Raw genomic sequence first — 25,319 nt, forward strand, 5'->3', positions numbered from 1 at the left:
ACGGTAGGCATTAGCTTGCGCGCGCTGACAGGCGTGTGCTGGGTGGTGCGGTGAAGGCGGGCTGGCATAAGGAGGCACGGAGTCCGCGGAGGCTACTGGAGGCGGAGCAACATACAGCGATCTGCCGATTGTAACGTGACGGAGCCGGAAGGGCGCGCTCATCTACCCGCTGCCTCGAGGAAGGATCCTGACTGGAAACGGTCGAGGGCGGGAGAGTGGAGGCGCACAGGAATGCCAGAGGCGTACGGTTTCCCCGGATTCAGAGGCTATCCCCAGCCAGGCATCGCCGTGCTGCCCAGCACTGCCTTACCATAGCGGCTTATGCGAGGCTACCCATGTAGAGATAATTGAGAGGCTCAGAGACCAATCACCTATTAGAGGCTATTTTAACGAGAGGTCCATCATTAAGACATAATTCGGTGTAAATAAATCAATCAGTAATCGAGGTCATTGACTGTTGTGTACTTAATTGTCTGTCCTTGTCCATCTTGGAGGCTGAAGGGGTGGGTGAGTGCCGTTACACTTATAGGGCGGTATATTTCCATCCATCCAAACAGGCCTGCATTCCCGGCTGCTGGGGTACTGATCCTAAGCTAGGTTGTCTGTGTAACGCAATTCTGCTGCCTTGTTTGCATAAACCCTTGCACTCTCATGAGGTCATTGACGCTTTCCACACAAATGTAGGCTACTTGTGGAATATAACTAGGTTTAATCTGAAATTAACCACAGATCAAATAACAATTGTAAGTATGTTTTCATGACACTAAAACAATACACATACTTAAACCATATGAGGAGTAAATTATTCAGTTAATTTAGTGTCGAACAGATATAATAACAAAATCAGGAATGTGACAGCATTACAAATCCCCATGTGTTATTCCCCCCAAACATGTCTGCCCCTCAGAGTCCCAATCCTAACAATGATTGCACGCAAAATAGTCATGAAACCAAAGACTCACGACTTTGTTGAGCACAGATCAACTACAGCAAACTAGCAGAAAAGACGTCAGGTCAAACTGCCTTGAATGTCGCTTTCTAATAGTTATTAATTAAAACAAAGATCTTGGGCAGATTATCTTTCCCCAAAACTGTGAACTTGATGCAGAAAGCCCACATGAAACAATGCACACTAGCATATGTCTGTGTCTTGACTCTATAGCACGAAACTTTGTATATGCACAACATAAACAAGACTAAGACCTCGTGGGTGATACAGAGATTATTGGCCTCCACGGAAGACATTTCGGTGTAACATGATAAAATGTATGTCCAAATAATCCTTACGGAAAGCATGTGTTACATTCCGGCCCCTTAAATGTAAGAGTAATCAACGAACATTTACAATCACACAAGTAACCGAGCTTAACAGTAAACCTTATAAAACGATTAAACTTTAAACTGGAACCTAAACGTGTTGCCTTATAACTAAGAACTTGGTCCAATTGGGTAAGGAGATGCTTCTAGTCTTTAACACCTTCTAACAGACACAGTTTGGTGATTGGCCTGACATGACTTCCAGTGGCTGTCCGTACTTCCACACTCCTAACCAGACCGTCGGCTCCAGGGAAGGTCTTCAAAATCCTCGCTAGAGGCCACTGACTTCTGGGCAAATTGTCATCCTTGACCAACACCAGGTCACCAGCCTTGAAATTGGCTTGTGGCTCAAGCCAACGTTGTCTGCGTTGAAGTGTGGGAAGATACTCTGCAGTCCAACGCTTCCAGAACCTTTCAACCAGCAACTGTACGTGTTTCCATCGCTTCCCTTACTGGTCAGTTGCTTTCAAGTCACGGAGTGGAACTGGATGCCCATGTCCAAGCTTCAACACATGATTGGGAGTAAGGGGTTCGAGATCTTTCGGATCGTCGGAGACTGCTGTGATGGGTCGGTCATTTACGATAGACTCCACTTCGCAGAACAATGTGTCGAGTCTCTCGTCATCAAGTACCTCATCACGCAGAAGTGAACTCAGAACTTTCCGGCAGGTACGAATCTGGCGCTCCCAAACGCCTCCCATGTGGGAGGCCGCTGGCGGGTTAAACTGCCATTCGACCTTTCTGCTTTCCTGTAAGCGCTCAATAGCTGCCCTTAGCTCCCTTTCTGCTCCAACAAAGTTAGTCCCGTTGTCGGAATAGATTTTCTCCGGGGTTCCTCGCCTTGCCGCAAACCTTAGGAAGGCATTGAGGAACGAATCAGTTTCTAGAGAGTGTAGCTTCTCCAGGTGGACTGCTCTGATTCGCATACAGGTGAAAATACAGCCATAGCGCTTTTCCCTGCTCCTCCCTCGTTTGACATGAAACGGTCCGAAGCAATCAACCCCAACGTGGGTGAACGGTGGTTTGCCTGGAGTCACTCTGTAGGCAGGTAGGTCGGCCATACGTTGAACGCCAGGCAGTCCCCGAAGTTTTCTACAGAGCACGCACTCCTTCAAAATGCGGTTGATCAAAGGTCGCACCTTGGGAACCCAATATTGTCGTCTTATCACAGAGAGCACATGCTCTTTGTCCGAATGGCCAGATAGCAATTCATGTGCATGACGTACTATCAAAGTGGCCAGATGACTATCACGAGGTAGTATCACTGGATGATTGCAAGTGGGCCCGACTGGAGAGTGTCGCAGTCTACCACCAAGCCTCAATACCCCATGGTCATCTACGCATGGTTCGAGACAATACACAGGACTCTGTCTCTGCACGGAAGTCTTTCCCGCCAACAAATCACGGAACTCCTTCTTGTAGTGCCTTCTCTGAATGCTCCTGATTATGGCCAGCTCCGCATCTTGCAGTTCACCCACAGTCAACCTCTGGTTTCCCTTATCTCCACTATCCAGGTTCCTGGGCCTATGGAGTCGCAGCCACTTTGGGCACCCATGTGACCGCCCTTTTGAGACGATACAAAGACGAGTATCTGCTGATCAACCTGTGAGTGGGGTCATCCTGACCAACGACATCTATGGCTCGGGACAGTGCTACCTTTCTCACTTCCTTGTCCTTTTCCAGCAGACTAGGAATTTGTGGAGTCACAGGCCAACTGTCCTCAGTCTGCCACAAGAAATCAGGACCCTTTCTCCATCTTATCTTGTCAAGCATACTCTGGGCATCGAGCCCCCTAGATGCATCGTCAGCAGGATTCTGCTGTGTATTGACATATCTCCACTGACTGGCGGTAGATCCATCATGAATTGTGGCAACTCTGTTTGCAACAAACGTTTGGAGACGCTTTGATTGGTTACTTATGTACTGGAGTACCACTGTACTGTCTGTCCAGAACGTTGACCCTTTCACCTGAACCCTTAGTTCTCTTCTGAGCATCTGGTCCATCTTCACTGCAATAACTGCAGCAGATAGCTCTAGTCTAGGGATAGTCATGGTTTTCAACGGTGCGAGTCGTGATTTGCCAATCAGAAAGCTGCAGTGAACATCACCATCAGTGTTGACAAAGCGGGCAAAAGAAACGGAGCCATAGGCATCTTGTGAAGCGTCAGCAAAATGATGCAAACGACATTCCTCAACAATTCCAAAATCATCAGGAATCAGACACCTATCAACAGAAAACTGCTCCAGCTTGGGAAGATCATCCAGCCACCTGGTCCACTGATCTTGCGTACTGACTTCCAATGGCTCATCCCAGCCCTTCCCAACTATTCTACACTCATTTTGGAACATGATCTTGGCCAACAGAACAAATGGACACACGAACCCAAGAGGATCGTAAACGGAGCTCAGAATGCTTAACAGACCTCAGAATGCTTAACAGACCTCTCTTAGTGTGACATCCTCGCCTTGACTTTATCTTGACTCCAATCTGATCACTTTCGGTATCCCAACATACTCCTAAGGCCCTTTCCACAGGAAGACGTTCATGATCAAGGTCCAGGTCGGTGACTGTCTTGGCTCTTTCAGCCATCGGTACGGAATCCATGACCTTTCTGCTACTGCAGATCCACTTAGTCAAGTGGAAGCCACCTTTAGCTAGAAGGTGCGTCAGCTGCTTCACCATGAATGCTGCATCATCCTCCGACTTGAAGGATTTAAGAAGATCATCAACGTAGAAGTTCTCTTTTACTGCCTGGACTGCATCACTGCTGAACATATCCTCGTTGTCATCTGCCGTTCGCCGAAGAGCAAATGCAGCGCAACTCAGACTCCATACCCCTCCGAAAAGGTGGACCGTCATACGAAACACTTCAGGAGGTCGAGTAGCATCCCCTTCAGGCCACCATAGGAATCGTAACACATCTCTGTGTTCCTTGGAGACTCCAACCTGATGAAACATCTGCTCGATGTCTCCCATCAATCCAACTTTGTGCTCTCGGAAACGGGTAAGGACTCCAACTAACTTGTTCATCATGTCCGGCCCCTGTAATACTCTGTCATTTAACGAAGTACCACAGCATCTGGCAGTGCAATCGAACACAACTCTAAGCTTTTCAGGCTTGTTGGGGTTCAGAACGCAGTGATGAGGTAAGTACCAAGTTTGTCCCGTTGATGATGCCAGCTCGTGCTCAGGCACCCTCTCAGCAAACCCTCTGCTCAACAGATTTTGTATCTCTGCACAGTATCTTGAGTGCAAACCGGGGTCCTTGGTAAACCGCTTGGCAAGGGATTGCAAGCGCCTTTCTGCAACAATCCTGTTCTCAGGCAAATCGGGAGTGTCCGACTTGAATGGTATGTCTAACTGGTAGTGGCCATCAACAAGATTGACTGAGTCATTCCATGTCTTGACTGCCTTCTTGTCATCCAGTGACATGGTTCTGTCATCTGATAGGTCTGCAGTGTCAAGCTTCCAAAATCGCTCAACCTGAGCTTCAAGGCCGCCTTGAACAAAGTTGGACACTGCTGCTGGACTCCCACTGGCTAACGGTCCATTCACCGTCCATCCAAGGCAGGTTCTGACTGCGTAGGGTTCGCCTTCCACACCACGCCTCACCTCTAATGGAACCAGGGCCTGTGGGACATCTTGTCCAATGAGAATCGCTACACCATCTTTAGCTACGCATGGAACGGGGATGTCTCTCAAGTGTTCAAACTTCTTCACATCTTCAAGGGTAGCACAGGAATCTCGCAGAGTGGGAAACTCTTTCAGAGCGTGAATCTCTGGTATGCAGAAAGACTTTCTGGTATGGGCCTTGCCGACAATTCCAGACACGTCCAACGAAAGCACAACTGTTTGAACCTGTGCATTCTCGTTCAACGTGTCCAGAGACAAAGATTGTGGGGTGCCCTTTACACCCAGCATTTCCACTAACTCCATTGTGCAGAACGACCTGTTGCTCCCGGGATCAAGAAGAGCATTTGTCTTGAGCCACTCCCCACTATCCGCACCTCTCACCATCACGGCGACAACTGGTAGGGCTATCTTAGAGTGTTCTTGACTGGACCCACAAGCGAGACTTGTTGCTCCGACTTTCTGATCATCAGGCGATTCTTTAGGAGCACCTCCATCTTCAGAATTCGCTCTCTGGAATACACCATGTAACAGCCTCGAGTGTATTCCTCTACATCCTTGGAAACTGCAGGGAGCTGCTTTACACTGCCTTGAAAAATGCCTACTGGAGAGACAGTTGAAACACAGCTTGTTTTCACTCGCCACTTTGACTCGGTCAGTAGGAGACATCTTACCAAAGTTGTCGCATGCCACGAGTGCATGTTCCCCAGAGCACAATGGACAAGCTGTCTTTTTCACCAATTCGTTCTTGCCACATTGACGCTTGGACGAGTCAGTCCCAACCTGAGACCTGTGGTCGAACTCACTGGTGGCTTGGATATTATAGTTGGATCCCTTCTTCTTGGGTGATTTCTCATTGCTGTGCCGGTCCTCCAAACCATAAACGGGATCATTTGCCTCTCGAGCTACTTTGCTGATAAACTTGACAAGTTCTGCAACATTGGGGTAGTGGCCAGTCTTGTCCAGAATGCCCACAGCTTTCGAACGCCATTTACCCTGCACGAATTGTGGCAGTCTCTTTACGATGAGGCTAAGGCTCCTTTTAGTGTCAACTTCTCCAAGCTTTTTCATCGCTGTCAGAGTGAGTGTGCAGCTCCGAAGATCGTCAGCTAACTTCTGGATACCTCTGCAATCCCCTGGCAGGATGCACGGGCCCTCTGTAAGTTTACTGACCCAAGTTTCCGAAATCCTGTAATCGTTACCAAAGCGTTCACGTAGCAATGCCCTTGCCCTTGTGTAGCCCTCATCCGGATGCATGACAGCACAACATCTGATAACTGCCAGCGCCTCTCCGCAACAATACTGGAACAGGCGATTTAGCTTGGCGCTGGCCCCAACGCTGGTTTTGCCAACAGCTGCATCAAAGCTAGAGATGAAGATCCAGTATTCAAGAGGATCCCCATTGAACTTGACCAGCTCACACTTTGGCAAGAGCAGCGTGTCAATCATCTCACGTTGCAAAGGAATTGCTGCCATGGGCGATGATGGTTGCACTGGAGCAGATGGCTGCGGGTTACCAGTTAACCACTGATCCACCTTCTCTGCAGCCGTCGACCCAACTAAACTTGGCTTAGGCTCGTCTTCATGTGAAGATTGTTCAATGTCTCCCAGAGCCCTTTGCTCTGCCTCTGCCTTGGCAATTTCCAGCTGGAGTTCGCAGTCTCGCTTACGCTGAGCAAGTCTAAACTCTTCCTCTTCAATGGCTTTCAATGCTATCCTGCTTGCGGCTTCTGCCTGAAGGCCTGCTAAAGTAGCAGCTGCCTTGAGCCTAGCACTACTAATTGAACTGGAAGTACCAGCCTTGCTGGATTTACTGGCATTTGAAATTGACATTGTGAACTATCAAATTACAGCAGTGAAAATGGAATAGCAGTACGTTATGATCAATACCAATATTATATAAATCAGAAAAGAATTTACCAACCAGTCAATCAATAAATCAACACAATTATGTGAATAAAATGTAAATTATGTGAAATACCGAACACTACAAGTAATAAGCAAGAAAATTACACAACAATCAAGCAATAAATCGAACACACGTGCAGTTCAAAGTATACAGTTCGATGAACTTGGGATATCCTCGAACACGGTCAGATGCTCGTCCAAAGTTCAAAGGTCACTGATCACATTTCGATGAACTTGGGATATCCTCGAACACGGCATCAGGTGCTCGTCCAAAGCTCAAAGGTCACAGGTCACGGTTCGATGAACTTGAGATATCCTCAAACACGGCATCAGGCGCTCGTCCAAAGCTCAAAGGTCACAGGTCACGGTTCGATGAACTTGAGATATCCTCAAACACGGCATCAGGTGCTCGTCCAAAGCTCAAAGGTCACAGGTCACAGTTCGATGAACTTGGGATATCCTCGAAACACAGAATCAGGTGCTCGTCCAAAGTTCAAAGGTTACAGTACATGTACAGGTATACGAACTTGGCCGCAATCAAATTGTCCAAGATGATTCACAATTCAAATCTTGTCCCCTTCTGGACCACGATGAAATACCTGATGATTACGGCTCTCAGTCTCACCATGTAGGGCGCAAGTTGGGTCAGTCAACTGCATACACTCAACATCAGGTGCAATGCACACAACCCCTGGACTGTGAACATCATGGGTGGTTGTCAGGTAAGTACTGATGGCGGGCAGCCGTCTCAATTTGGTCGCCAACGTTGACTGGAACGCCATAACTCCAATAACTTGGAGAGTGACTCAAAGTCATTAAACTGTAACGCAATTCTGCTGCCTTGTTTGCATAAACCCTTGCACTCTCATGAGGTCATTGACGCTTTCCACACAAATGTAGGCTACTTGTGGAATATAACTAGGTTTAATCTGAAATTAACCACAGATCAAATAACAATTGTAAGTATGTTTTCATGACACTAAAACAATACACATACTTAACAAACCATATGAGGAGTAAATTATTCAGTTAATTTAGTGTCGAACAGATATAATAACAAAATCAGGAAAATGACAGCATTACAAATCCCCATGTGTTATTCCCCCCAAACATGTGTGCCCCTCAGAGTCCCAATCCTAACAATGATTGCACGCAAAATAGTCATGAAACCAAAGACTCACGACTTTGTTGAGCACAGGTCAACTACAGCAAACTAGCAGAAAAGACGTCAGGTCAAACTGCTTTGAATGTCGCTTTCTAATAGTTATTAATTAAAACAAAGATCTTGGGCAGATTATCTTTCCCCAAAACGGTGACTTGATGCAGAAAGCCCACATGAAACAATGCACACTAGCATATGTCTGTGTCCTGACTCTATAGCACGAAACTTTGTATATGCACAACATAAACCAGACTAAGACCTCGTGGGTGATACAGAGATTATTGACCTCCACGGAAGACATTTCGGTGTAACATGATAAAATGTATGTCCAAATAATCCTTACGGAAAGCATGTGTTACAGTCTGGGTAAAGGGACTGCGGATCGGGTCACAGATATTCCCGCCACAATATCGTCATTGGATAAATGAGTGAAAGCTTGTCCAAAAGAGTTGTTTAATCTACTCGAAGAGCATTTTAAAAATCAAAACGCTGACTCGTTATTACAAAAAGGAATTTATCCTTACGAATATATGAACTCGTTCGATAAATTCCAAGAGACCGGCCTACCACCCATCGACAAGTTTTACAGTAGTCTAAAAGACGAAAATATATTGCAACAGGACTACGACACAGCTCAACGAGTGTGGAACGAGTTTAATATACAAAATCTAGGAGAATATCACGACTTGCACATGACAACCGACACATTATTACTCGCTGGTGTATTTGAAAACTTTAGACGAACGTGCATAGAAAACTACAGGTTAGATCCAGCAAACTATTACACAGCACCCGGATTGTCGTGGGACGCTCTGTTGAAACACTCGGAAGCTAAACTGGAATTGTTGCAAGACATCAACAAACATTTATTTTTTGAAAAAGCAAAACGAGGAGGAATATCTAGCGTGGGTGGAATGAGACATCACAAAGCCAATAATCAATATCTCGATGACTACGATTCAAACAAGCCGTCAAGTTATATCGCTTATTTGGATGCCAACAATCTATACGGTTGGGCTATGAGTCAGTATCTACCGTACAGAGATTTTAAATGGACAGCCTCGAAACCGTTTACCAAAGAAAGAATATTAACTCTAATAAGAAAATGTCAAACACCGGTTACTTTTTTGAAGTAGATTTAGAATACCCTTCCCATCTACACGCCAAGCATAACGATTATCCACTAGCACCCGAAAATATCGTCATACCCAAAGCTTGGATGTCTGATTATCAAAATGATTTATTGAATACCGAACCTAGCAACGTACAAAAATTAACGTGTGTGCTTAATCCCAAACAAAAATACGTCTTGCACTACGTTACGTTGCAGTTGTATTTGAGTCTCGGTTTGAAACTAAAAAAGGTACATCGCGTGTTGAAATTTAAGCAAGCACCTTGGATGTAATCTTACATCAATAAAAACACACAACTCCGAACAAAAAGGACCTCTGATTTTGAGAAAGACTTTTTTAAATTGATGAACAACAGCATGTTTGGCAAGATGATGGAAAACGTTAGAAATCTACCTACTGAGAGACAATAACAAGAGCGATCAAGCAAAATACGAAAAAATTATCCAAAAGCCAAACTATAAAACAACGACGCCGTTTCCAGAATGTGACTTGTCATTTGTCGAAAAATATGAAACGACAACCGTGTTAAACAAACCAAGTTACTGCGGTGTGAGTGTCTTGGATCTTTCCAAGACGTTGATGTACGATTTTTATTACAACCGATTGAAAGACAAGTACGGAGATAAAATCAGGTTGATGTATACAGATACGGACAGTCTGTTGATTGTCGTTTACATGAATGACGTCTACAAAGACATGCGAGAAAACGGGCAACACTACGACTTTTCGAATTACAATCTGGATCACGAGTTGTACGATCCAACCAATAAAAAAGTGATCGGTAAATTTAAAGACGAGTTTGGAGGTAAGATCATTCAAGAAGCCGTTTGAGTAAGACCTAAGATGTACTCGATTTTAGCGGATGACAACAACATCACTCTTAAAAAAGCCAAGGGAGTCACAAAATCAGTAACGGACAAAAAATTTAAACACCAACACTACTACGACTGCATCTTTAACAATGAATGTAAAACAGAAACGATGACTCAAATTCGACCTGAAAAACACGTCCTTTACACCATAACGCTTGATAAACTATCGTTGAGTCCGTTGGATACTAAGAGCTACCGGACGGAATACACACGCTCGCTTATTGTCACCGTAAGATCTTATCTTAATTAGGCGGTATTTGCGTGTCTTGCGGTACGACTTGTAGCTCTTGTTTCACGAAAGATCTTTTTGGACCGTCTGGTAGGTAATAAAGCATGGGACCCGTCATCACTTTTTTACCGTTAACCAGTTTGAATTGACTCATTCTTTTTTCAACGTAAAAGATGTCTACGCTCGAAGTAGGATCTGTAGCTCTCCTCGAAGTACCTCCCTCTTGTTCACCCAGGAAATATAAATATCTAACCATGACATCTTGCGGTAAAGTCTGTTCTTTACTTTTAACTGGATTAGCCGGCGATTACCGGACTCTGGGTAGTTTAACCGCCTGTGATGGTGCTTTAGCGATTAATTTCGTCATTTATAGCCTGGATCACGCCGGAAAATTGCACGATCCATTGCGTGTTTCTACTCTCGGGATTTAACATTTCTTCAGCCTACTGATGACCAAACAGTCTCTCGGCTAGCGTTCGATTATATCTTTCGACGATACCCTGCGATCTGTGATTTCCGGGTTTGCCGACTATAATCTTGACGTTTTTTTAGGTCATTAATTGTTTGAAAGCACCTTTGAATTCAGTCTATTCTCAACATTTTGGGGTAACTCAAAGGAGACCTCGCGTAAATCTCGGCGATAGCATCTCTCGTTTGATCTGCGGTTTTAGAAATCATAGGTTCTGCTTCGTGGTATCAACTAGCAACGTCGACAACCGTCAAAGCGTATTTATAAGTCTTGCGTTTTACTTTATCCCAGGGTAGGTATAGCACATCCATTTGATGAAAGTTGTTTGGTGTTTCAAACTCTCACGACGTACTCATAGGCCTGGGTGTGTAGTCGGGACCCGGTAGATAAATTTGCCAGATTGCTTGTTTTCTAAGCAAGGCTCTGACTACCTTTTTATCGATATTTGTTTTATCGTGTAAATGGTCGACGACACTTTCACCTTTCCAATAACCGCTTTCACTATAATACATTTTTTGAAGTTGATCCGTCATTTATTATAATAATAATTTAAAAGCTTTATACATTAAAAGATGGCAACAACTGTTGTTATGATGATCGGAGGTGCTATAGTTAACGCAGTGGCTTTTGCGGGTTCGAACTTTTTATTTTCAAGTCTGAAACAGAGGCAGACCGACAAGGAGCGTAAGCAGAAATTTAATCTGCAAAAAGTGCTTGGAAAAAAAACACCTTTCCACTCCTTAGAAAAAATTTAGTTTTGCATGTATGTTGTTTGTGCAATTATTTGAAGATGATTGACGCTTGAATGGTTTCTATTGCAATTTGTTCTAGGTCAAAACGTAAATTGACCGGACTAATAACCCGCCACTGCGATAACCCGCTACTGCAACAGGTCGCTATCAATACCAACCAATTTCACCCATGAACCTGTCGGAACAATGTCTAGGCCAATTGGTACTGGTTGTGTAATGCACGCGCACCTGTTTGGCCTAATACATGCAGCACGCATTCAAAAAAATTCATACTAGTTTGGAAGCAAACTCTCAAGTCTCTTCCAGTAATGTGAAAGATGCAGCAAGACGTTTGTGCAACTTCACTGGTCAGCCCTTTTGTTGTGTGTAGTTTGTGTGGGACTGAAAATGAACAGTAGTTGCCTGCAGAAGTCGCGCATGCGCACTAGTTTCCCGCACCTTTTTTTGGGGGGGGGGGGAGGGGGTATTTTAGGAATTGGCCTTGACGTTGTTCCGACGGGTTTGTGGGTTACATTGGTCTGTCGTGATAGGGCCGTCTCATGGCGGCGGGTTTTCGCTGCGACAGGTTATCGTGTATCAAAACTAAAACAACGTCTAGCCCCTAGACTATTGCTACACCTGTGCACCATAATGTGGGTTACCTGAAATGATTGCGTAAGTTATGCCATAATTTGTTGTGCAATATGAAACAGCAGCATGAAATGCTGCTCAACTTATTCTTGCCAGTTTCATACAAATTTGAAGTTGTTTCAATTCTTTTAATCGTTATATCACTGGATAAAGCAAAAAATTACAAAGAAAATGAGGGGTCAGTGGTCATTATAGGTCTACCTATGCAAAGTTACAGACGTTTGTTGATTTAAATATTTGGTCATTTTTGGTGGCCAGTTTTATTTGGAAAGTTGTGACCGAATTTGCCTGCAATGTATCATTGTAGTCCTTAATATGAATATGTACAAGAAAAAAACATGAAGTGCCTATAGCATGTCTACTAAACACATTATTAATAAGGCTACAATGAGACAAATATATGTAGGTTTTCTGATAATTTATTCACATATCATACTTCTGCGCGTATTATCGCGCATATTATCGCGCATAAATGGTGTGGTAAACAGATAGATTTTTATATTAAGTCATTTAAAATATTAAGTAAACATGTATCAAAAACACCAATTGTATGGCAGTAAAAAGCTAAAAAAAAAATTATAATAAGCCACTCAAGCAAAACTCTCCACCCCCTAATGAAAATGGAACCACCCACCTACACATGTTGCCATTTACATTCCTCAGGCTTTACCATTGTAATTACAGGTTAAAATGTCTCCCAGGGTAGTGTGCTTTTACCTGAAAATACATGCAATAATCCATAAACAAGCAAAACATAAAGTAAAAAAATTAGTTTATCCCCTTTTCACATTGAATACCAAACTCCACCAATGAGTGATACCCAGATTCAGTGAGTCAAATCGCCGATAGCAATGAACTTTAAAATGTATTTGCCGTCGGGTTGCCAAAGTTGCACTGTTTTCCGCCAGCATTACAGTTGGCATCAACTAACCATGTAAGATAACCACGGTCTGTAGTATCCTTTTATCACTAGAACATCGGTAGATTGCCCTTTATATTTTACCAAGAAAGTTGGACAAGGAAATCGTCAAAAATTACCAAAATACAGTGGCCGGTATTTCCATTACGAAAGGTTTCCCGTCGCTGATTTTTTTTTTATTGACTGCACAATTTAGTGCCCATAAAAATGGCGTCCAGAAAAACATTGAAGCCTAATCACCGTAAGTGTCACTAGCAATTATTGTGCCTATGCATTTTCACGTGTACGGTCGGGTGTGTCCAGAGTTTTAATGACTCGAGTCAATGACTCGACTCAAGTCCGACGTGACTCGACTCGACTCGAGTCCCTAAGGGTAAATGACTCGACTCGACTTGAGTCACTGCGAGCAAATGACTCGACTCGGGTCCCTCATTAGAAGACTCGACTTGACTCGAGCGAAGTCTAATAAGACTCGAATTGACTCGAGCTAAATATTTGACTCGACGCGACTCGACCTGACCTAATGACTCGACTCAACTCGAGTCACTTCTTTAAAATGACTCGACTCGACTCGAGTCACAAAAATCAGTGACTTGTTACAACTCTGGCTGTGTTAACGAACTATATCGGTGGGTCACAGTGCAAAGGGCATCAAAAATAGCGTCACCATTGGCGGCCTGCGTGAAACTGCCTACTTATACAATAAATTGTGGTGCAAAGGAAGTCACATGTACTTCTTTGCATAAAGTTTTGTGAAATTGGCTGCAGAACCCTTATTGTCCCGACAATGTTAATCATCACAGATCTTGTGATTTTTTTTCCTCAGGGGTCCTGGTTACAGGTGCTTCAGGTTTTATTGCATCTCATGTTGTTCAACAACTTCTGCAGGCTGGATATTATGTACGGGGGACTGTCAGGAGCCTTTCTAATGAGACCAAAGTGAAGCATTTGAAGAATATGTGTGTGCATTCCAAGTACCCATTAGAGCTTGTTGAGGCTGACTTGACCAATCAAGAAAGTTGGATAAGGTAAGCATGGCATGTTTTTATGCATTTAATAAAATATAGTACCCATATGATACTAGAGCAGTGCTTTTGGGCACATCACCTATTCAGCTTTTCAACCACTTGTTCTTGATTATGGACTTTTTGAGCACAGTGCTTTCGATATGCACTGCGCACAGGCTTCGTGGGTGATTAACACGGCTGTTGTTAGTCCCATAAATGTGCCTGAAATACTGGACTACCTCCGTATATCAGTCACACAGCCACGTACGGCCTGGGAGCGGAGCGTCCTGTTGCTAGGGGAGCCGAAAATTAATTAAAGATCAAAATTATTTTGTCAGCAGAAAATCAACCCAGCTATAGTATGGCTGCTAAATAGCACAAAATCATTAAATTCGTTACCTTCAGAGGTCTAGTTATCCAAAAATAATGGAAATTTGTCACGGTTTTGAAAAAGCATGGCGTCTCTGATATGTACCAGACTGTTTCCCGGCCACCCTAATAATAGTCAAGAGGCCAAAAGGGTCAGGGAACCAAACAAGAGCTTTAATCATCTACTGAGCATGCGTCAACTTTGGCAAAACGCACCACGGCTGTTGCCTGTCATTCCAAAATCTTTGTCGCTCTGTGAAGTACCCGGATGCAATACGCGACCGCGGATGAAGAGCGCACACAAGAGGGCGCGCTTCACTGCAGAGGGCTTCAAAGATTTTGGAATGACGGGCAACAGCCGCGGTGCGCTTTGCCAAAGTTGACGCACGTTCAGTCAGTAGATGATTAAAGCTCTTGTTTGGTTCCCTGACCCTTTTGGCCTCTTGACTATTATTAAGGTGGCCGGGAAACAGTCTGGTAAACATCAGAGGCCAAGTTCGGGCAAGGACCATTAGTCGACTAGTGGTTGATTTGTGACGTACCTTACGCCTGCGCACTAATAGCAAAGTGCGAACGTCTCTAGTCGAACGCTGGTCAAAATGTCATTGCAAAACGTCTGGATCCTGGCTCCCTGCTGTACGTTATGAACGCGCGCGGCTATGGTTACCAGCGATGCAACCAGCCCCAGTAGGTTGGTTCAAAATAGTCAACTAGCGTAGTTAACCATCGTCGACTAGACAGAGTTCGGGCAAGCGTTAGTCGACCAATGGTTAACTATAGTCCTTGCGCGAACTTGCCCAGAGACGCCATGCTTTTTCAAAACCGTGACGAATTTCCATGATTTGGATAACTAGACCTCTGAAGGTACCGAATTTAACAATTTTGTGCTATTTAGCAGTCATACTATAGCTGGGTTGATTTTCTGCTGACAAAATAATTTTGATCTTTTTAAATTAATTTTCGGCTCCCCTAGCAACGGGACACTCCACTCCCAGGACGTACGTAGCTGTGTGACTGATATACGGAGGTAGTCCAGTATTTTAGTCACATTTATGGGACTAGGCTGTTGTTTAGTGTACGGTACATGCCCTTATTGTTCATTGCTACACTGGGCTGATCACACTGGGCTTTATATATCGCGCTTGGCTTTCCGTATACACAGCGTATTCAGTTGCATTACACGATGTCTTCAAGTGAAGAAGCGAAAACTATGACGGCAACTAGTTTCAGAAATTGAGAGTAGTGGCAGTGATTCTAATGGACAAGCACTGTTAACGAAGTGTCCCAAGCGAACCAAGACTACTGGATCAATTTGGTGGAAGGACGCGGACAACTTCCCTCGTTGATATGGCTTTAACGGTAGTTCACTGTGGCAGAGTTGTAATGGCTCGAGTCAATGATTCGAGCCATTACAACTCATATCAATGACTCGAATCAATGACTCACAATTTTTTTGGCAACTTGACTCGAGTCCAAAGGGGTAAATGACTTGACTTGACTAGAGCCCCAAGGGGTGAATGACTTGGCTCTACTTGAGTCCCTTATCAGAAAACTTGTCTCGACTCGAGTCGAAGGCTTAAAACACTTGAGTCCCAAAACTGTGCGAAAATGTATTTGCGGTACAAATGTTCGCATACTTGGTGTTACTGTCAAGTTATGGCCATTTATGGCTTTTAATGATTCATAAGATGGAATGAAATTTTTTTTAAAAATGCATTTCCCAATTCTTGGTTTCATCATTGGCTTCGGGCAATTTCTTAAGCCCTTTATGGAACTCCATCTAAATGTGTCCTTTTAAAAAACAGTTTGATACTTGCTATATAATCAGAAACAGTTTTTGCAATTTTGTTTGACGTTAGCGTAACAATTATTTCAGACCTGAAGCCAAACCAGAAATAGAACTGAAGTTTTATTAGAAACTGTCTATTGGGTACTACGCAGTATATTTACCCAGTAGGCCTTTGGATCTTCATACTGTACTGGTGCATTGTTTTTTTCATTCCATTCTGTGATGTATTAGACATTGTTCAAATATCAGTGACGCGAATTGACTCGAGCATAAATTTGACTCGAAACGACCCGACCACACACTGTGACTCGACTCGACCTTCTTGGACTTGACTTCAGTCACTTCCTTAAAATGACTCGATTGGACTTGAGTCACAAAATGCAGTGACACGTGTGTGTATTATGACGGAAGGTGTGTGGGCTTAGAGCCAGTTCATTTGTGAACGTATAGCACTAACGCTTAAAATCTCTGTGTGTTTGTGACTGGGCGGAGCTTAGGAGCTCCGTGAGTTGCTGCACGTGCTTGATTGGTTAATAAGTCCCATAGGTTTACTCCACGCACGTGGTTGTACATGTGACTGCGTACCTGGTTGGTATATAATTGCGTGCCTCAGAGAGCGTGCGTTAGATCGTGTGGAGTGTTTAGATTGGTTTAGGTTTTGTTGTCAGGTGTTGCTGAGTGTCTAGTTTTGGGGCTCAGCTGGTTTAGGTGTTTAGTGTTGGGTGTTCTTTAGATTTGGTTTAGCGGTATAGCTGCAACAGCGGGCAGAGAAGTAGGTGAATTACTTGTACTCTGAGCATGTGTAATTGCTTAGGCGATTTGTAAAAATTCTGTTTAGCTGTACTGGGGTTGCGCTGGTATGTTTAGCTGTTGTGACGCAAGTACGAAGCTGTTATAGCTGTACGAGTGCGAATTCAGGCTTACATACGGCGTAGCGGGTACCTTTCTAGTTGGACTGTACAGTGCTAAGCTGATACGCATTGGCTAGGCTGTTGTGAGCTTGTGATGCCGTGTTATTGCTATCTTAAGCGATGCGTTACTGGCGCTGTGCGTAGTTGCTCATTGCTGGCGTTGTTGTCTAGTGCTTAATGCTGTAAGCGTTGTTGCACAGGCAAGCAGCAGGTTATCTCCAGTGAGGAAGGACCTGGTAAATAAAACAACCCTCCCAATTACATCCTAGTTAATATACCGGTACATGATTATTGTTGAATAAATTATGATTGCTGTTGCTTGAGATTACCGACACTTCTGCTTCCGTTGTTTATGTTAAAAGGTTTATTGTGCAATTAATTAACAGGGGCAAATAATTAACAATCATTCACAATCGGGCGGTAGATTTTCACCAAAACGGACCTGCACCCTTAGCCTTGAAGGTCGCTCTGAGTGATCTCTTTTGTCTAGGGAAGAGCTTTGGTTTGGGAAGATTGTCTTCACCCCGATAGGAGTCAGACTTATCCTAACGGACTTGGGTTGGCCCGGGGGGGGGGGGGGGGGGGGGAGGTTCCCCGCCACAGTATTACAGGGAGTGACCCCAACCTGAATTTACATATTGTGTAACTTGTTTGTGATTGTATGAAGGGGAGAGACCCAACCTAAATTTGTAGATGTACGTGTATGAGAAGTCCACGAAGTTGGAATTGGGTTAATCTTACCATGACTTGACTCCAGTTGAACACAGGTCTTCAATAAAACGTAGACCAGGTTATTCACCATTACCTGTAAGTATTATTGCTTTGCAGTTTCAAATTTAATTTCTAAAAGTGAAATTTTATATTTGTATGACTGTTAAAAACATTGGAAATGTGCCTTGACAATAACGCATTATTTGGGTTTTGTGTATAAAATGTACCTTGCATTTTATGCAATGTTAAATGAACTTGAGCTGTTATGGATGGTGCATGTAATAATCTTGTGTAGGAGATGCATTCCTGATGACAATTTGTACTGTCATAAAATTCCATCTTAAGAATAGTTAATGTGGTGCAAGCTGCTACTTCATCTGATTTGAACCAGCCAACCGACCCTGTTAGGTCGGAGGTTGAGTGGTAAGATATCTGCACTAAAAAACAGGAGGTCGTGAGTTCGAGTCCCACCCAATTTATTTTTCCCAACTTTCACTCGGGAGGTAAGACACTGAGTATACAGTGTTTATACGTCGGTGAAGGGCAAAAGCTAATTTGATTTACATAACCCCGGCGCAAAATTCCATCTCATGAAATTTGTAGTTAATTTTAAATCATTTTTTTTGGGGTGTTACGTCTGGTGTGGCAAACTCTGCAGTGAGACAGACATCCTCGGCGGGCTGATTTTTAGTCGACCATCTACATGTACCAGTAGGATTGTCAGACAGGTCACACACGCACAGAGGATGCTACGGACCCAGACTGTACTGCCAGGGCAGGCACCGGTGCACAACCACAACACCCATGACACATACATTCGCAGGGACAAACAAAGAACTGATTTCTACCTTCGTTGATGGTTTTTGTAATGTATTAATTAATTTAGTTATTTGCTTAATTCATTCAATTCAACTCAATTCAATTCAATTCAACTTTAATGGTCCTACCATGGAGGAAAATTGCTATGCATACATGCAATACACGAAATAATTAATTAATTACACACAATCATAAATAAACTACTGAAAATAAATTAGATTAATTAATAAAAAAAACACATAATAAACCACAATGGAATCAAACTGAACCAACTGAACAACATCTTAGCAGAAAGTGAATAATGTAGTTAACGTCTGGGCTGATCATTCATTGAGGAGACGGACAGAGTATGGTATGAAGGAGTTGAGGTACCTGTTGGTTTTGCATCGAAGTGACTGCCATCTCCTACCACTTCTTAGTCTTATGAAATATTTGTTCAATGGATGGTTGGTGTTACTTATGACTGCCTCTGCTTTAGAAAGAACCTTTTCTTTGCAAGTTACATCAAGATCTATGTCTATCCCTAGGATTTTCGATGCTTGTTTCACAACCCGTTTCATTTTACCAGTATCTTGTTTTCTTGCTCCATTGTACCAAACCACACAGTCATGAGTAATAGCACTTTCAATAACAGATGAGTAAAATAGAATCATAATTTCCTTGTCTACATGAAAATAATTTAATTTACGCAAAAAATACATTAACCGACAACCCTTTGCGATGAGCGCTGAGCAATGGTTACTCCAATTCAACTGACTGTCAATTATTGTGCCCAGGTATTTGTGGTTTTGCACAATGTCAATATCCTGTCCAATGAGGTTATGTCTGAAATCAAACACAATCTCTTTTGTTTTTTGAGGATTCAGTATGAGATAGTTATCATTACACCACTGGCTAAAGTTCTGTATTGCTCTCCTATATTCCCCTTCCTGCTGGTTGTTTATAAGCCCAAGAATCACTGTGTCATCGGCATACTTGAATATTTTCACTGAACTGAGATTGGATGTACATTCATTTGTGTAAATAATAAACAATATGGGTGAAATGACACAGCCCTGGGTGAACCAGTATTACAAACTATTGGGTCTGAAAAAAATGTCGTTGACTTTAACTTTTTGGACTCTTGCTGAGAGAAAGTCCCTTATCCAGAGAATTAAAGATGGTTTTACGCCTAAGTGTTTGAGTTTCTCTAGTAACAAAGTTGGTTGTATCGTGTTGAATGCCGATGAGAAGTCAATAAACAGAGCCCTTGCATAGCACTGCTGTTTATCCAAATGTTGGTAGATTTCGTGTGTGAAACTCAGAACAGCATCCTGTAATGATTTATTGGGCTGGTATGCAAACTGATGGATGTCAAGTTTCTCCTGAATAGGCTGGATGAGGTTATGTAGAATAATCTATAATGTAAAATAATCTAATAATGGTGTTATGATGGCTATTTTCCAGCATAGTGGCAATGTTTGCTGGTCAACTGACATCTGAAACAACTCTCTATATGGAATTGAGAGTTGTCGTGCACAGCATTTGAGAGTTCTTCCCCGTATTTCATCAGGTCCAGTTGCTTTATTTGGGTTGATTAATTTGAAATGTTTGAAGACTTCCCCCTGCTCTATCGAAATTGGCATGTCGTCCATTTGGCGTAAATCATCACTAATCAGATCAAGTGTAGTCGTCATGTCGATATTGTCAAATCTGCAATAGAACTTGTTTAAGTCGTCAGCTTTCTGTTTTGAATCATCAATGTTTTGAAACACCTTATTCTTTGGCGTTTTATAGTCTGTTATCATTTCCAAGCACCTCCATGCTCCTTTGGGGTTATTGTTTTGGAAGCAGTGTTCAAGTTTTTGACGATATTTTACTTTGGCAAGTCTAACCTCTCGTCTAAAGAGCTGATTGAGATCCCTAACCTTTGCGTGATCCCCAAATCTGTGTGCTTGTTTTCTTTCTCGCAGAATAAGTTTGACTTCCTTAGTCAGCCAAGCCTTATTGTTGGGGTATTCTGTAATAGTCTTCGTTGCAATGTGTTGACTTTCGCAAAAACGGACATAGCAATTCACCACATCAGTTTGTTCGTTGATATCTCCACCTGAACTCAAAAGTGCATCCCAGTCAGTGATTTCAAAGGCCGTTTGGAGTCTGTCCACAGATTTGGTGTTCCACAGTTGAACTGTTCTCTTAATCTGCTTTTCCCTTTTCAGTTGCTGCTTGTATTTTGGCAGTAGATGAATAACCTGGTGATCCGAATTACCAAGACTTGGTCGTATAATTGCTTTATATGCTTCCTGGATTGTACAATAGCACCGATCTAATATGTTATCACCTCGTGTTGGTCTATCAATACATTGATGGTAGTGTGGTAAGCATCGATCAAGGTGACAATGATTAAGATCACCCAAAACAATTGTTGGTGAAAGTGGAGATTGATTTTCCAACTGCTGTACCTGGTCATGTATCACGTTTGCTGCTTCTTCTGCATCTGCATCAGGGGGCACGTATACCAGACAAACATGTACTTGTGGAAATTCTCGCGGGAGGTAGAATGGACGGAATGAGATGCAAAGAAGTTCGATGTTTGCACTACAGAATGACGATCTCACAGTAAAGTTATTGCACCATACGGTAGTTGGTTGATGTAAACACACAAGCCTCCACCTTTAGTCTTACATGTATCCTCATAGGATCGATCCTGTCTAACCGCAATAAAGCCAGGAATGTCAATCAGGTTAGTAGGGGTGTCTTTATTTAGCCATGTTTCTGTAATACAAATTATCCCCGAGTTGCGATATTCGTTTTCATACCTCACATTACCCCGTAGTTCATCCATTTTGTTATTGATCGATCTGGCATTGATGAGCGTAATGGCAGGTAGCGGTGGACGAAGTCCCCTCCTGCGTACCCGTTGTCGTATTCCTCCTCTCCTGCCTCGAAGATGATGTTTATGTATTGGTGGTTCATCCCCTTTCAAGGGGACCCAGTCTGGCAGGTTGGTAGGTTTAATCTTCGAGAGAGACTCATCGGCAAGATGTAGTAGGTCATGGCGTCCATATTGAATCAGTCTATGCGATGAGTCTGGCACTCCGTAGCAAACAGCATTTAATCCTGGAGCTGCCAGGAAGCTACAGATTACTCCAATCCAGATCCAGACAGTTGTCAAGTTGTAAAGGAACATGATGATCATGAAGGTTTTCCATCCAAAACGTAATAAATAGGAAAACAAGACAAACACAACAGACAAAATAGGGTGAAGTTCAGTGTATGTTAGATTTTGATGATGTTATGTATTGTGGTATATTGTACGGGTACATAGATCTGTCCTTTCATTTTGTCTGAGTTGAGTCTTTACCATAGAGTCTGATCAAAAGTACCATTTCGGGGTCCTTCTGTTTGAGGGGGATCCTGTGACACACGTTATATTGCGTATAGACGGCGCATATTGCCGATGAGACAAATCATTACGCTGCTGAGAACCCAAAGCATCAAACGCCAAGTCCAAGTCACATGAGGGAATGATTTGACACGACACCAGGTGCTCCTGGCAATGATAATCATCAAGGAAATAATGCCTAGGGCTGACTTGAAACTGTACTGGATGAGAGAATCCGTCCTTGAGACTCTGTTCTTCCCCAACATTATGCCCCGAGACAGATTTATGGACTTGCTAGCCTACCGGTATCTGCACTTCACTGACACTAATCAGGCAGATAAAAATGATCGACTGTGCAAGGTCAGCCCAATGGTACCGGTAACTGAGAACTTCAAAACCAGTACGGCCCAAATTAAGTGAATTCCTCCCAGGGGATCCGCACATGGGTAGCTTGGCCATGTGTGGCCTCGCAGGTAAAATGAATATTCCTGCATAATAATGAATTTTCAAGTACAATGAATGCATTAAAAAATTGCGGGGTGAGCGTTGGGAGCCTTTTCACCAGGAATGTTTAAGTGTACTTCGTTCATCTTACCCAAATAGCAACTACATTTTGCATATTTCCCTTTTGCCGACAGGCCTATTTGCTAAGCTTTTAAATGCACAATAGTGCGCCTCTTTACACACCCATGTGCCATGCGGCGCCGCCCCTATTTTAAATCTGCCTCTTTTCTCTTAGCTAAGTATTAGCTTTCTTTGAAAACTATTTGGTACAGTTTTCATCAGTTCTTCAAGTGTTTCTTCAAAATGTATCAAAAACAATAAAGTGTGTTTTTGAGCTATTTGGTGGTGCGTCGTATCTCATTTATTTCTAGATGGTAGTACGGCATTCCTAATGTCTAGCAGCCCAGAGCGGGTGGAGACAGTCCGTTCACCCAGGGCTGGAGGCTTTCAGACTAGTTGTTGTGCGTGGCATATTGTGATCTAGTTTAGTCCTTGACGGGTGAAGGGCGGCCGGATAACCCAAGGACTTAGCCTCAGGACTACCATGAGTAGTTCCGCCCATAGCTCGAACAAAACAGATATCTTCTCGGTGCACGGTCGTGCCCACCGTTGTGGGCTTGGTCAATAGCGGATAGGAACAGAGTCAATCCTTGCAGAAAGACCATGCGACTTCAGTATGCCGAACCACATTACCACTATCGCCCATGGCAAGAAGAAACAGACTTCTTCTCTGGGCGTTAAGTGCTTTTGCATCAGTGTTTTTTTGTGTGTCAATAGCAGATAGAAACAGGGACAATCCCTTCCTAGCGACCATACACCACTAGTGGCATGTGTACATACATGTAAGCCTATTCTAACAGGAACACTTCCGTCTCACCACAGTGTTTTTTTTATGCCCCGCGGCAAAGCCGAAGGGGCATACTGTTTCCGCCTTGTCCTTCCGTGGGTGGGTGATGTGTGTGCGTGTACAAACACTGCCTTGTGGGGTACCGGAACAATGGGAGGTACCCCACAAGGAATGCCCACCGACTTGCGGGGTACCGTTTTGGAACCCCACAAGTTTATCACGAAATAGATATATAGATTTTACTCAAAAACTAGGAATTTCCAAGGTGGGTTGATTTGTCGCAAATGGAAGAGTTTTAGAAAAGGGATATTAAATCCGAATTTCAGCCCAGGAAATTAACTATGGTTAAAATAAGAGCATTTTGACATAAGTGTGTGACGTTGCAAAATTTTAGTACACGAGAACAAAGGAAGTACCCCACTTCCCCACTATGCCTATGTATGCGTGTGTGTGTGCGTGGGTGTTCCTGTATTGTATTACGCTCGAGGACAGACAACAAAAGGAGCACAAAGGGGCTTTCATCCTCGAACAACGGTGCCTATTGTCCTCGAATGCAGGTTTGTGCGCTTAGTCTATGGGAAAGGTTTAGATCAGGGAACAAAGGAAAACACAAAGCCAATCCTCGGAAGCGTAGCAAAAAACGACTGTGTGTGTGTGTGTGTCCGGACAAATCTTGTCAGCGCGATAACTTGAGAAATACTTAACATATGAACTTCTAATTTGGTTTGTGTATTCTAGGTTATCATAAGAAGCCTATTGCATTTGGGGCCCGAAAGATCAAGGGTCAAGGTCACAGTGGCTAAAACAAAAGAAATTTTGTCAGCGCGATAACTTGAGAAATACTTTACATATGAACTTCAAATTTGGTTTGTGTATTGTTCTTGGTAATCCTAAGAAGCCTATTGCATTTGGGGCCGAAAGGTCAAGGGTCAAGGTCACAGTGGCTAAAACAATAGAAATCTTGTATTTATTCTAAGATCATAGGGATTAATTCATATAAAACCTACAGAAAACACTAATGCTGTCAATGAACGTTCCATGTGACCAAAGTACATTTATGTAAGTTGATGTTAAAAGTGTGGTGTTATGTCATGGGAACAGTCACGGTTGCGGGGCATTTGTGTTTGTAAACACACCTGACTTGTTTACTCACTGACCGGCGCCTTAGATTGACTATTATTTTCAGATACTGTGCCCCTTACAAATTCCTTGTTAGTATTTTTATTATTATCATAGAACAGCTGTCTGATTGGTCATACATCAGCACAACGTCTGATCTGTGAGCGAGTGACACTGTAAAGGTCAAATGTTTGTCAGCGTGCGTTGTAGCACTCGTGATCACTGGCACACATGTTCGCCTTTGCGCGTGTGCGCAGCATTTAAAAAGTTGTTCGATTTTCATATCAGTTCACCATTGTCTGCACCACAATAAGACATGTTTTGTGAGTTAAGTGTTGATGATCTACTAGAAATCTAGAAGTATGCTGCAAGTCCCAACAAAGTAGTAAGTTAATTGAAATACCCTTTGTTAATGTGTTGATTTACAAACTGTACATGTATATTTATGAATATTATGGTGTAAAGATTGTAACCTAATTGGAATTGATCGTTAATGTTTGTATTTTTAAATATATTTAACGTTACAGATTAAACGAAGTCATCACCAGCCGTGAGTTTGTGACTTTATGAAAGCCTTTCAGACTATCAGTGAGTTTATATCCGCTCTTGCGGCACAAAGAGCTCCACCAGTACTCTACCCCCCTTATTTGGAACAACATTTACAAATGCCCAAATCAGGAGGACACACTGCCATGCCGAGGTTTCAAGATAATCCAGATTTACCTTCAACTTCATGCATCCATTTCAATCCACTCACCGAGAACAGTGCTGAGAACTCGGAGTGAAGTGACACAAAACCCAAACTGTGATCATCCTTGGACGAACCTTGTTTAGATTTCGAGGTTTTTCCCGACCCA

General features: G+C 43.1%; 2 protein-coding genes across 2 annotated transcripts in view; one reads left to right on the forward strand and one right to left on the reverse strand.

The window, feature by feature from the left end:
• LOC119723827 (phenylacetaldehyde reductase-like) overlaps positions 1 to 25,319 on the forward strand; it is a 117,566-nt gene that overhangs the window by 3,166 nt on the left and 89,081 nt on the right. The window contains exon 2 of the mRNA XM_038194706.1: positions 13,849 to 14,050. Within this exon, the coding sequence (XP_038050634.1) occupies positions 13,849 to 14,050 (202 nt within the window). The remainder of the gene's footprint in view (positions 1 to 13,848; positions 14,051 to 25,319) is intronic.
• LOC119723826 lies at positions 1,835 to 8,485 on the reverse strand. The gene is made up of 2 exons (XM_038194705.1): positions 8,038 to 8,485; positions 1,835 to 7,785 (listed from the first exon to the last, which is right to left on the reverse strand). The coding sequence occupies exon 2, from the start codon at positions 6,779 to 6,781 to the stop codon at positions 3,653 to 3,655; it is 3,129 nt and encodes a 1,042-aa protein (XP_038050633.1). The 5' UTR covers positions 6,782 to 7,785; positions 8,038 to 8,485; the 3' UTR covers positions 1,835 to 3,652.

The sequence above is a fragment of the Patiria miniata genome, unplaced genomic scaffold (assembly GCF_015706575.1).
Source record: "Patiria miniata isolate m_02_andy unplaced genomic scaffold, ASM1570657v1 HiC_scaffold_17, whole genome shotgun sequence".
In the NCBI taxonomy this organism is placed as follows: Eukaryota; Metazoa; Echinodermata; class Asteroidea; order Valvatida; family Asterinidae; genus Patiria; species Patiria miniata.

Coding starts and splice junctions, on each gene's coding strand:
- LOC119723826 (XM_038194705.1), bottom strand. CDS start 6,781: ATGTCAATTTCAAATGCCAGTAAATCCAGCAAGGCTGGTACTTCCAGT.